We start from the raw sequence: 13,895 nt of genomic DNA on the forward strand, positions 1-13,895 counted from the left end.
TGTAAACAGTGTTAAACAATGCAGGCACTAGTGGACATATTTGACTTGCTCCTTATGTTAATGAGAATACTGCTACTGTTAAAACATTATTATGATGTTGCTATTAATTTTGATAGAACTTTATTATATCAATGATGTATTTCTATATTTCTCTTTTACTGGATATTTTTGTTAGAAATGGGATTTTGAATTATATCAAAATTCTTTTTGACATCTCTCAGGGTTATATTTTTTTCCTTTAACTCATGTGTCACCATTAGGTTTTTAAAATATTTTAAATATTTTATTTCTAGTGTACCTTGGAGTTCCCTTTTTACCGCTTTTTGAGGAAAGTTTTGTTTTTGTGTATGAAAAGAATAGCTCACTAAGGGAGAAGGGGAGTGTTTTTGGTGAAATAGGAAAGAAGTCAAACTGTAGGAGAGAAGGGGAATATGGCTGCTGATAAATAGCACTAGAGGAGAGGGGGAAATACTCTTCCATAGGAAGGCTTCCAAACTACAAAGATTTGAAGATGTTTTTCTGGGGAAGTAAAACACTAAATCAACATTATTTTCCAAAGCCCAGAAAATAACTTAATAGATTGTTTTTAGATTACTGTTGTAATTCAGCTTGTGAAGATATTCTGAATAGTTCCTGTAGAGTATCTTACTATTTTGCAGATACCTTTGTATAATTTGTTGCCAGTGAGAAATGTTGAAACTATGTCTTTTCAAATGAAATAAATAGGAGAGCTAGTATAGTGCCTGAAAGAAATAAGTGAGTTACATTGTAACTTCTTCCTCTACCTCAGTGTAATCACTGCTTCTAGCATTTATTAAACTCTCATTATTTGTAGAGAAATTATTTAGATTTAGGTTTAGTATCCCTAATCTGAAAGTCTGAAATCAAGATACTCTAAAATTCAAAACAGGATACTCAAAGGAGATACTTGTTTGAGCATTTCAGACTTCAGATTTTCAGATTAGGGATGCTGAACTGGTAAGGATAATGCAGATATTCTAAAATCTGGAAGAAAAAAGAAAATTCAGAGTCTAAAATACTTACAGTCCCAACCATTTCAGATCAGGGATACTCAACTTCTACCAGTGTAAGGGGCACATAATGAATAGAGTATATTTCAATTATAGAGAAAGCATTTCATGAACTTCACAAATAATTTTTAAGACTTTTGAAAAAGCAATAGACAAAAACATCAGTATAATACAGTATAATATAATATATATCAGTAGTTGGAATTAGTATTTGAAGGATTAGCAGGAACAATAAAATACTGTCTACCTAGAAAAGAATCTCTGTCACTATTAAGCTTTGGTGGGTTTTTTTGCAGCTGAAGTTCACTCATTCATATGATGTAAAATTTTCATTTTATATTACCGGTACAAGTGGCATTTGTTAGTACCACATTCTTTTTGCTGCTTTTTTTTTTCTATTTGGTTACATGTTTCAACTAGAGTGAACATACCTTTTCACTGAACTTGTTGCGGTTTCTGCTTGATCTCTTCTTAAGTGTTTATATAAAGCCTAAGGGTAATTCCAAGTTCTGAAGATTCAAGTTGTCAATACATAGTTTCACATTGTTAATTAACATTTCTCCAGTTTCTATCATGCTTGAAGCATTAAGCAAGTAAATAATAATGGTGAATAAGAGTTTTTTCTAAAAGAAGCTTTTCAGTTGGACCCAGTGACTTACGCCTGTAATCCCAGCACTTTGGGAGGCTGAGGCATGTGGATCACTTGAGGTCAGGCGTTCAAGACCAGCCTAGCCAACGTGGTGAAACCCCATCTCTACTAAAAAAAACCCACAAAAATTAGCCAGGTATGGTGGTGCACACTTGGAGTCCCAGCTACTTGGGAGGCTGAGGCAGGAGAATCATTTGAACCCAGGAGTTGGAGGTTGCAGGGAGCCAAGATTGCGCCAGTGCACTCCAGCCTGGGTGACAGAGCAAGACTCTGTCTCAAATTAAATAAATAAATAAATAAATAATAAAGCTTGTCAATGCTATATCAGATTAGTATGTTGTATGCTCTAAAACTTAGGAAAGTTTTTTTTTTTTTTTTTTTTGGTAGATAGAGTCTTGCTCTGTCACCCAGGCTGGAGTGCAGTGGCACCATCTTGACTCACTGCAAGCTCCACCTCCCAGGTTCATGCCATTCTCCTGCCTTAGCCTCCCAAGTAGCTGGGACTACAGGCGCATGCCACCACACCTGGCTAGTTTTTTGTATTTTTAGTAGAGACAGGGTTTTACCACGTTAGTCGGAATGGTCCTGATCTCTTGACCTCGTGATCCGCCTGCCTTGGCCTCTCAAAGTGCTGGGATTACAGGTGTGAGTCACTGCTCCTGGCTGGGAAAGTTTTCATGTTTCATGTTACTTGTTCCTCATTAATGTGAAATTTATTAATGAAAGTAAATTAACTTTTTTGACACTTCTTTTTCCTGCCTCTCAGAAAATGCGTAGCATGTGAACACAGATAGCTTTCTGAACTTTAAATAAAAATATGACCTTTCAGAGAGTATTGTAAGATATTTTCTGTCAAAAGAGGAGAGTGCATTAAGTTCCTTGTCTTAATATTCCCGCCCTTTCCCCTTGGTTTCTAGTGTCTGCTCTGTCATCAAGCAGTTGCCTAATCATGAGCAGATTGCATAATCTTTTTGTGCCTCAGTTTCATCAGCCCTTCACTTAGAAAAAGTCACCTATCCTACCTATATCTTAATAGGCCTTCTGCAAAGTTTAAATGAAGTTGGCAGTGTATGTTAAGAATGCTTTGAAAAGTGTGTGTAGCTATAAAATATAAGATGGCAGCAATTATTTTTCTTTTACTTCTTTTCAAGTCTCTTGATCTTCCTCTTGATCCCAGCACCAAATAGAAAGTGATCCTTCTCATTTAGATCTCCTTCCTACCCTTCATGAACCTCAGCCATCTTTTCTTTCTCTTATCCAACCATGTACCCTTCACATAGCCTTAACTTGTTGGTTAGCTGTTCCTTTGGTTTGGGTTTTTTTTTTATTTTTTTATTTTTTTGTCCCCTTCTCCCTCTGTCATCTCTGGGTAGTCCCTCTGCTGGTAATGGATATTCATCTGTTCATTTGCCAAACCAGCAGCTTCTCTTTGAAAACCTTCTTTACTATTCCCTCTGCTTGTTGTGGTAATGGCCCAAGTATAATCTTTTCAAGAGTTAGTTGAAGGCATAGAGAAAGGTTAAAAGGTATAAATTAGGAAGTCCATCTCATTTAATTTTTTTTAAAAAATAGATACTATTTTAGATATATCTGTTACCTACTAAATATGGTTTATAACTTTGACATCTTATTGTCTTTGGCTTATACTTAGTCTTAACAGTACTCTTTCATGTAAGTGCCTTAAATTCATTAGCTTCAAGTATAGGTAATATTAAATCCAGGACAGACCTGGGTTTAAATTCTAGGTTTGTTACTTGAAAATTGCAAAATTAGGGCAAGTTCTTTTACTTCTATATACTTCAGTTTCCTCATCCGTAAAACCAGGTTTATGATCATCTCATCAGCTTTTTGATCAGGATTAAATGAATTACTGTTTATGAAAACGCCTAAGACAGTGCTGGACACACAGGTGTTTTAAGAAGTGTTAGTTTTCTTTTCCTATCATGGTGAGATTAAAATAGATGTACTGTTTACTTACATATGTTGTTTGTTTTCTACATCTTTTTTTTTTCCAGAACTATTCCATGGCAGTATATCTTGTAAAACAGTTGTCCTCAACAGTTCTTCTTCAGAGGTTACGAGCAAAGGGAATAAGGAATCCGGATCATTCTAGAGCTTTAAGTACGTATGATAAACTTATTTCACTTATTCAGCTAACTATTTTGTCAAAGGTTAGAGTAGTATTTTCTCAACTCAAGAAATTTTAGAATTTGTTTTTTCACTGGAACCTGTTGTAGAGGATTAAAAACACTGAGAACCTTCTGGCTTGTAAAACAAGACCTTAGAGTAGTTCTGGTATCTTTGTCATGAACTATGTTTTATAATCTATATTTTACTAATCTTAAAATTAACTTTGTGAAGTGAGTGCATGAACATGGAAGAATATTTTTCTACAACTTCATAAAATCAATGTTTAAGGAATTCTGGGAAATGGGAAGGGCATCTTGGCATAAATTTCAAGAAAGTTATTTTAGATTGGAGGTTTATCCAGGAAAAATATACAGAGTTGTATCATTGCCTCACCCCTGCATTTACAAAGTGAAGAGAGCCAGTGGGGTGGTAGAAATAATAATGACATGAGTTCTGCCATTAATCAATTATATGACTGTGGACAAGTAACGCTGCTTCTGAGTTTCATCTTCCTCATCTGTAACAAGAAGTTTATGCCATGTGATTTCTAATGCTTCTTCAGAGTCTGAGTTCATATGTGTGAATTACTGGATGGTTTGTTTTGATACGTTGAATTTGAGATTCAAGGTCTACAAATGGAGCTATGCTGACCTCTGTTTTTGAGGGTTAAGGTCAGAGGGTTTGGCCTTTCCAAAGAGGTGAACTAAGTTCTTCGTTTATTCTTTTATTTGTGAGAGGTGGGGGCCGAGTGGATTTAGGGATGAGGGCTGGGGACTTAGGAACAAAACTTATATAGGCAGGTGTTAGATAACTATCCTGAAAGGACTTTTGATGTGAGCTGATTAATGAAGCCCATTATCAGATTTGTACTTAGGAACACTCTGGTGGAAGGAACTAAGATAATAACAGCTTTCCTTTTGTAGCATAGCTTTTATCCCTTTCTGTAACTTACTTCTGTGGCAGAGTAAAAGATCCCACTACCCCTGAATATCAATATACCTTAATAGTTCATTGAAGAATTTTTCTGTATTAAAATGGTCCTTTAAAAATGCAGCTAATCCTGAATCAATGGGAGCACACTTTGGGCTAATGCCTCTGTAGGCATGCATTGACAGATGATGGAGACCTAGAAGGACAGCACTGATTTGGGATCTGCGGGAGTGGAGGCACCATTTGGCAGGGACAAGAAGATGGTGGGGATCCTGAAAGAAAAGACAGACGTCTGCCTTGAAGGAGAGTATAAGATACCTTCTCTTCTATCACAATCTTGCTGAAGTTATTCCTGGTCATTCTAATGAGAATCTTCATATTTGCCTCACAATACCAGAATCTCAGCCCGTCAGAAAGCAAAGAATTATGTGAGCCTGTATGGAAGAGGGAATACCAAGAAATAAGGCAGATAAAGTTATTTAATAGTAACAACAGCAACAACAACGATAGGGCCAACTGTCTTTGCTCAAGCTGTTAACTCTTCTCCACTTGTAGCTATAGCACCACCTGGAGGGAGAGTGGGAATGTGAGTCTGGAATTGAATTATTTTATTTTCTCCGAAAAACCACTATTAGCTACCATTAAGCAGCAAAAACTGTTTAATTCAAAAGCTGTTTCTACTCTGATACACTGATGGATGTGGAGAATACCTGTACACTGGATGAGATTTTTGTGGAAATTGATACCTTACCTTATTGGCCAGAGAAGCCAGTGGAATATTAATTTGGATCCCACCAGTAAGAAATTTGTTGTAATTTACTAAAAAGCAGGTTATCTACCTTTACCTATATGCTGCCTGTAAAAAAAAAAAAAAAAAAAACTTTCCCAACAAATTATGTAACTAAAATTCTGTTTACAATAACTTGACAAAAGGAAATGTCAGGTATCTCAGGTGTTTTTAAAGAATCAAATTACTTACAAATATGTTCCTTGTAAGTCATTCTTAATAAAATAAGTTCTTCTAGCAAAGTTTTAATAGTCAAGCCAGACACTCTTATGTTCTTGAAAGAATAAAGTTGCTGTTACTTAGACTTTTCGCAGAGAAATCCATTCTCTGATTCATTTGATTTAGTAGGATTTTGTCTTGCAGTTTCTACCTTTGTGTAGAGTTGTCCCCTCACAACTATCAAAAACAGTCTTTTACCAACTCTTAATCAAGTTTCTTTCTCCTCTTCCTTCTCCCTTCAGCAGTTATTTCAAGCCTTAGCCATAATCTACTCAAACACTGTCCGCCTCCCTCAGCACTCTGCCAATGCACGAAAATTGGGGCTACAAGACGTGAATTACCTAAACCACCCATTTCTTCCTTAATCTCAGTGCCACCATAATTACTTTTTGGCTTATCTACATTTGTGCCCAGTCCTCACTTTATTTCCTTCAGTGTCAAGAGGAAATGTCCCTTTCCCTGCTCCAAGTTAATCTTTTATTCATTTATTCTTTTCATTCAAGAAATTGTATTAAGAGTCTACTGTGTTCCAGGCACAGGAGAATATAACATTAAACAAGACACATACCATCTCTGCATCCCCCAGAAGTTTGCAGTCTGGTAAGAAAGACAGGCATTAAATAATTGCACAAGTCATTAATGAGTTAAAGTTTTGACATGTGCCTTGAAGAAGATAGACAGGGAACTCTGTGGAGGTACAATAGGGGAACATAGTCCTCTCTGGTGTTGTGATACTTAAGGCAAGATTATAAGTATGAGGAGAAGTTAAGCTCCAAGATAGGAACAGAGTATGTCAGGAGAAAAGGCCAGTGCAGCTGGAATAGAGAGAGCCAAAAAGGGCTGGATGCAGTGGCTCACACCTGTAATCCCAGCACTTTGAGAGGCCGAGGTGGGTAGATCACTTGAGGTCAGGAGTTCAAGACCAGCCTGACCAACATGGTAAAACCCCGTCTCTACTAAAAACACACAAAAATTATCCGGGCATCGTGGCATGTGCCTGTAGTCCCAGCTACTTGGAAGGCTGAGGCAGGAGAATCACTTGAACTCGGAAGGCAGAGGTTGCAGTGAGCTGAGATCGCACCACTGCACTCCACCTTGGGCGACAGAGAGAGACTCTGTCTTAAAAAAAAAAAAAAAAGAGAGCCAAGAAGGAGGGTGACCAGAGAGTTGGACAAGTACAAGTTGACATAGACAATATGAAGATAGATGATAGAAAACCATTAAAAGATTTTTAAGCAGAGGAATAAATGACATGATTACATTTAGACAATCTGATTCTCACTTTGAAGACGAATCAAAGGAAGGCAAAGCTAATGCAGTGAGGCCAGTTTAGAACCTGTTTGTAATAGTATACGTAAGAGATGATAATGTCTTGAACTAAGGTGATAGTGATGGATAGAAGTTGACAGTTTTGAGAAGTATTGAAATGGCATTGACTGTGTGTGTAGAGTGAGGAGTCAAGGAGGAATGCTAGGCTTCTTACTCAAGCAACAGGTAACATGGTAATGCCATTTACTGAAACAGAAAACTGCTGAAAAGGTCAGATTGCAGGGGGGAGATCAGAGTGCACTCATAGACTTGTGGTGGTTGAGATGGGATGAGACATCCAGGTAGAGATGCTCAGTAACAGTGATTGTGAGACCTGGCTCCCTCATGTATCTGCTCTTTGTCCTGTGTTTTCAGTTCCTCCCTGTCTGCAGGCTTTTTCTGTCACTCTATGCTGTCAAGGCTCTTTTGCCTTTTAAAAAATAGAAAAACAAGCTCCTCTATGGATAGAGCTCTGTGTTCCTCCCGTTGTTCTCATCCTAATTTCTGTGAGAGTGGTCTACATTTGCTCTTGTTACCTCCTCACTGCATCTTATTATGGTCTTTAACCCTCTATCATTCCACTGAAATTGCTCTTTCAGATGTCACAAATGATGATGTGATTGCTAAATTTAAAGGGTATCTTTTCGGTTTTCATCCTGAATACTTCTGCTACATTTGATATGAACCACTTTCTCCTTGAAATTCTCTCCTTTTTTCTCTGACCATATCTTCTCAATCATCTGCCTTCAATGGGAAGCATTCTAAATATTGCTGTTCCTTGGAGTTTTATCCTGGGCGCACTTTTCTACACACGCTTATGGCTTAAAACTAACACTCACCCCAAAATACATGTCTTCATCTCAGACCTCTCCCCTGCGTTTCAGACTTATATAGCTAACTAACTTCACCTAAACATTTCACTGGTTCCTCAAATTCAAGTATTTAAAACTGAACTCACCAACTCCTGTCAAACTTACTCCCTAAATATTTCTCAAATGTACCTTCTGTCTATTACTGCTATCATTGCCCTTGTTTAAGCTCTCATATCCTGCTTTTATTTTAAAAACCATTCTTAGATAAAACATCCCTGTCTTTGACTCCTTTATATATCTCCTCTGGTAGCCACGTAAGTGATTTATACAGATCTAAAATCTTACCATCCTCATTCCCTTGCATTTCATGGCTTCTTAACACCTAGGGAATAAAAACTCCAACTGTGTTAGCATGACACGTAAACTTTCCATGATGTGGCACCTGCTTATTACTTTCCAGGGTCATCTGTATTCACTCTTCTTTTCATACTTCACATTCCAAAAATATGGAACTCTTTTGTCTTTCTTTAGTGCTTTAGTTTTGTGCTCTATGCCTCAAAACTCCCCTGCTGCCTCCTCTGCTTAATGTTATTATCCTTTGTTTCACTTTTTTCCAGGAAGCATCCTAGAACCCCCAGAATAGATGAGTTGACTTTCGGTTAGCTTCCCGAACATACTTCCATCAGAGTGCATTAGAGATGATCTCACTGAGCATCTTTACCTTCTACTAGATTATGAGTTCTTTGGAGCAGGAATTTAATCTTATTTTTTTGTTGAATTCCTATTGCTCAGCACAGTGCCACATACATAGTAGATCTGCATATTTTTGTTGAAGTAAACTGATGAAAAGACATCTACAGAAAAAAGTCAGATCTCGGTGCCTGTTTCTTTGCTTATAAAATGAAATACTGATCTTAATATGTTTGATTGTTTTCAGCCTTAAAATTTTAAAAGGCTGAATTAAAATAACCTGATATTAATGAAGGATAGAAATTATCTTGAAATAATAACAACCCTAGAACAGCGCTAATAGAACAATCTGTGATGATGGAAGTGTTCGCTATCTGCACTGTCCCATACGGTAGCCACCAGCAACATGTGGCCATTGAGCACTTAAAATGTGGCTAGTGTAACTGATTAGCTGAATTTTTAATTTAAATTTAAATACAGCGTCATGTGAATAGTGACTGACTCCTATAGCTCATGACAACAGGGATTAAAAACAAGATTAATTCTACTCCCCAAATTGACTTATTGGGTAAAACAAGATTAATTTTAAATGTGGCTAGCTGTAACTTTATTATAGTCATATAATAAAATACTGTTACCACTGCAGATCACTGTAACAATGTGAAAACTCTAACTCCCAGAGAACTTCCTATGTGTTGACTGATTACCACAGAACAAATATTATATGTCTTATTTTTGTATTCCCTTGCTCACAAGTAATAAGTGCTTTTACTTTTACTTTATTTTTTCTTCATACTGTCTTATGATTAAATATAGCATAGTGCTTTTCCCCTCCATTTTCTTTCTTTTTGAGAACGTTTATTAAAGTATAATTTATAGGCATTAAAAATTCCTTTGACAGATGTATACAATCATGAACCACTGCCACAATCAAAATATAGAACATCCTTTTCCCCAGAAAGTTCTTCTGTCGTCTTTTGCATTCCATCCCATCCTTTTACCATTGATGTGATTTCTGCTCAGTAGTTTTGTCTTTTCCAGAATGTCAGATAAATGCAGTGCTACAATATGTAGCCTTTTGCGTCTGGCTTCTTTCATTTAGTGTAATGCTTTTGAAGTTCATCCATGTAGTTTGTTCTTTATTGCTGAGTAGTATTTCATTTATATACTATAATTTATCCATTTCTCAGTTGATGGACATTTGGATTATTTCCAGTTTTGCAGCAATATGAATAAAGCTGCTGCAAACATTTACATTTTGCATATGGATACTTCAGTTTTGTAGACATATGTTTTCATTTCTCTTGGGTAAATATCTAAGAGTGGGATTGCTGGGTCATATGATAAGTATATGGAAAACAGTTTGGCAATTTCTTTTAAAGTAAATATACCGTTTTTGCATTCCCACTAACAATATGTGAGATTTCAAGTGGGTCCACATCCTTACCAGCATATGGTGCCATCAGGCTGCTTTATTGTAGCCATTGTGATTGGTATGTAGTGGCATTTCATTGTGCATTTTTCTAATGTCTGAGGATGTTAAGCGTCTTCTTAGGTGCTTATTTGCCATTCCTGTAGCTTCTTTGAAGTATCTGTCAAGTCTTTTACCCATTTTTAATGTCATGCTTTTCATATATTATGAAATCTGTACCTAAATGAAAGTCACAAACACTCTTCTTCTATTTTTCTTCTAGAAGTTTTATTGTTTGAGCTCTTGGATCTAGGTCTGTGATTCATTTTGAGTTAATTTTTATATATGGTGCAAGGTGAGAGTAGAGATTTGTTTTTCCCCCCACATAGATATCAAAATAGTCCAACAACATTTATTGAAAAGACTGTCTTTCCTTCCATTTCATTACCTTGGCACCTTTATCAAAAACCAGTTGACGATAGATGTATAAATCTATTTCCAGATATTATTCTTTTCCATTGACCTGTATGTCTATCCTTATGCCAAATGAGTCTTAATTACTGTAGCTTGATAGTAAGTCTTGAAATCAGTTAGAATTCTCCAACTTTGTTTTTCTTTTTCAGAATTGTTTTGAATATTGTTAGGTCCAATATGTGAGATAATACATGGTGACGAAACAGAATTTATTTCTGTAATATGAGGTTGATTTCAGCATTCAAAAGTCAATATAGTTCACCTTCTCAACAAACTAAAAATGAAAAATCATGTGATCATCTCCAGAGATGCAGAAAAAGCACTTGGCCAAATTCAACATCCATTCATGATAAAACTGTCAGCAAAATAGAGAAGGGAGCTGCCTCAGTGTAATAAAGAGTATTTACAAAAAGTCTACACTACAGCTGATATCATCATTAATGGTTAAAACTTGAATGCTTCACTCCTAGGATTGAGAACAAGGCAAGGATATCTGCCCCTAGCGTTGACCTAGAGATCCTAGACAGCACAATAAGACAAGGAAAATTTTTAAAAAAGAAACCAACACAGGTTAGAAATTAAGAAATAATTATTGTCTTTATTTACAGATGACCTTATGGTCTACATAGAAAAAAATCCCAAAGAATCTCCAAAAAAGCTATTAGAAATACTATATGAGTTTAGCAGAGTTAGAGAATGTGTGGTCAGGATACAAAAACAAATTGTATTACTGTTAGTAATGAATAATTGGAAATTGAAATTCACAAAACAAGATTTTACGGTAACATCCAAAAATATGACACACTTAGGGATACATCACACAAACTAGGTGCAAGATTTGTATGCCGAAAACTACAAAGCATCGTTGAGAAAAACTGAAAGAAGACCTGAATAAACAGAGAGATATATCTTGCTAAGAGATCGAAAGATTCTATTGTTGTATGTCAGTTCTCCAAATTAATCTGTAGAATTAATCCAGTCTAATCAAGATCCTGGTAGGACCTTAAAAAATATCTTTACAAGAATAAATGGACTAGGATTGGGTCTGTAATGACAAAAGAGAAGGCATAGGGTTTTTTTGTTTGTTTTGTTTTGTTTTTAATAGAAATTGACAAACATTCTAAAATAATTTCAGAAAATTCTCCCACCTCTGGGAGAAAGTGAATGTACAAATCATGTTTTATTTGTTTTATTGTTAGCTAGTAACAATAGCTAGTATTTATTGAGAATAATATTAGGTTATTTGAAAACTTTTTTTGTGGCTCATGCCTGTAATCCCAACACTTTGGGAGGCCAAGGTGGGCACATCACCTGAGGTTGGGAGTTTGAGACCAGCCTGGCCAATATGGCAAAACCCCATCTCTGCTAAATACAAAAATTAACCGAGCCATGGTGGCGCACACCTCTAATCCCAGCTACTTGGTAGGCTGAGGCAGGAGAATCACTTGAACCCAGGATGCAGAGCCTGCAGTGAACCAAGTTCTCACCACTGCACTCCAGCCTGGGTGACAGAGTGAGACTGTGTCTCAAAAGAAAAAAAAAACCAAACAAAAAAAACACCTTTTTTTGTTGTTGAGACAGGATCTCACTCTATCACCCAGGTTGGAGTGCAGTGGCAGCAATTTCAGCTCACTGCAATGTCTGCGTCTCAGGCTCAAGTGTATTTTAAAACTTTTAATGCGTATTAACTCAATCCTTAAAACATTTCTGTGAGGTACTATTATTGTTCCCATTTACCAGATGATGTAACAGGCATAGAGAGGTTAAGTGACTTAGAACTGAGACTTAAATTCTAAGCTAGGCTCTCTAGGTCCTGTGCTCTTAACCACTACTTTATTTCAATTTATTTTCTTATTTCAATTTATTTTCTAAGCGCTAAACACTGAGCTTTGTTTTGTATAAGGCTGATACTGTGATCTATAAGTATTGCTTCATTTAAGTGGAAATTTAAATATGCAAAGTTCAGAGTCAGTTACTATACCCATTGCTTGCTATGTCTATAAAGGGTGCTGGTGGGATGGTTGGTGAAGGCATGCGGAGTGGTTATTAGTCAGGGTTCTCCAGAGAGACTCTAGGAGGGGAAGGAGGAGAGGAGAAAAGGAGAGAGAGAGAGAGGAGAGAGAGAGAGTTGAGGGAAGATGTATCAGGGCAATTGGCTGACATGACTGTGAAGGCTGAGAATGCCCACAATAGATAGGCCATCAGCAAGCTGGAGAACCAGCGAAGCCAGTAATATGACTATTGAAGTCCAAAGGCCACAGATCCAGGAAGCCAATTCTCAGTCTAAGGCCAAAGGCCTAAGAGGGGTGAGGAGAAGGGCTGATATGGTGGTACAAATCCCAGAGTCCCAAGTCCAGAGAACCTGGAATTCTTTCTTTTTAAAGGTGAGGTCTCACTATGTTGCCCAGACTGGTCTCAACTCCTGGCCTCAAGCAGTCCTCCTACCTCAGGCTCCCAAGAGCTAGGATCACAGAATTCCAAAGGCAAGAGAAGAAGGGTGTCCCAGCTCAAGGAAAAAGAGAAAGTGAATTTATTTTCCTTTCCTCTGCCTTTTTGTTCTTTCCGTGCCCTCCAGCTGATTGGATGGTGTCCTCCAAGATTGAGGGCGGATCTTCCTCACTCATCCACAGACTGACACACCAGTCTCCTTTGGAAACACACTCGCAGGCACTTCCAGAAATTATGCCTTGCCAGCTATGTAGGTAGCCCTTCGTTCAGTTAGTTTAGTTGACACCTAAAATTAGCCAACACAGTGAGTAATCACATTAGAATTCTATTTGCATGTTTATTTCGTATGGCGATTATTTGTTGCCTTTAACAAAGATACTACTTTTTAAAATCGTATTTATGAGAAAAGATTGACTAAGATTTGGTGTATAATGACAAAGGCATACTTTTTGTAATTTATATATGGTATTCATTAGCATAGTGTTATAACTATATTTTCCAAACTAAAAACCAGAAGTTGTATGCCTTTTTGTGTGTGTCAGGAGACAGCCTGTGAAGTACATTAAGACTTTGAAAATTTGGAATTTCCAGGGCATGAAATGACTTTTTAGTCTGGCATTAGAATCATATTTGGAGCCTTTAAAAAACTACCAATTGGTGTCCCTCTTTTCATTCTGATTCAGGAAGCTCTCTATAGGTAGGTCTGATGTGCACCTTACTTGAGATCCACTAATTAATGGAAATAGTTGGATAGGATATCCAGGATTTGGACCATCTAAAAAAACCCAGACTAAAATCCAGGGCACTGTGTTTCATAAAGGTAGGATTTCTCATAAATGGTTATCAGAACAACAGACTCTGAAATTGTAACTTACCCAAGTACTTCTCCCTCTCTTCATTTTCTTCTCTATATGGTGTCTATCTGGTCACACTTAGTTGTACCACAGCTCAGAAATTCTGTCGACTATGTATACAGCTACTCCACTTACGGCCCCTTTATACAATA

General features: G+C 36.9%; 1 protein-coding gene across 2 annotated transcripts in view; it reads left to right on the plus strand.

The window, feature by feature from the left end:
• The window catches only part of PIAS1 (protein inhibitor of activated STAT 1), a 140,764-nt gene that overhangs the window by 98,158 nt on the left and 28,711 nt on the right, over positions 1-13,895 (plus strand). For both annotated transcript variants that reach the window (XM_025389634.1, XM_025389633.1), the window contains one exon: positions 3,696-3,801. In XM_025389634.1, coding sequence (XP_025245419.1) covers positions 3,696-3,801 — 106 coding nt within the window. The remainder of the gene's footprint in view (positions 1-3,695; positions 3,802-13,895) is intronic.

Source organism: Theropithecus gelada, chromosome 7a (assembly GCF_003255815.1).
Source record: "Theropithecus gelada isolate Dixy chromosome 7a, Tgel_1.0, whole genome shotgun sequence".
In the NCBI taxonomy this organism is placed as follows: Eukaryota; Metazoa; Chordata; class Mammalia; order Primates; family Cercopithecidae; genus Theropithecus; species Theropithecus gelada.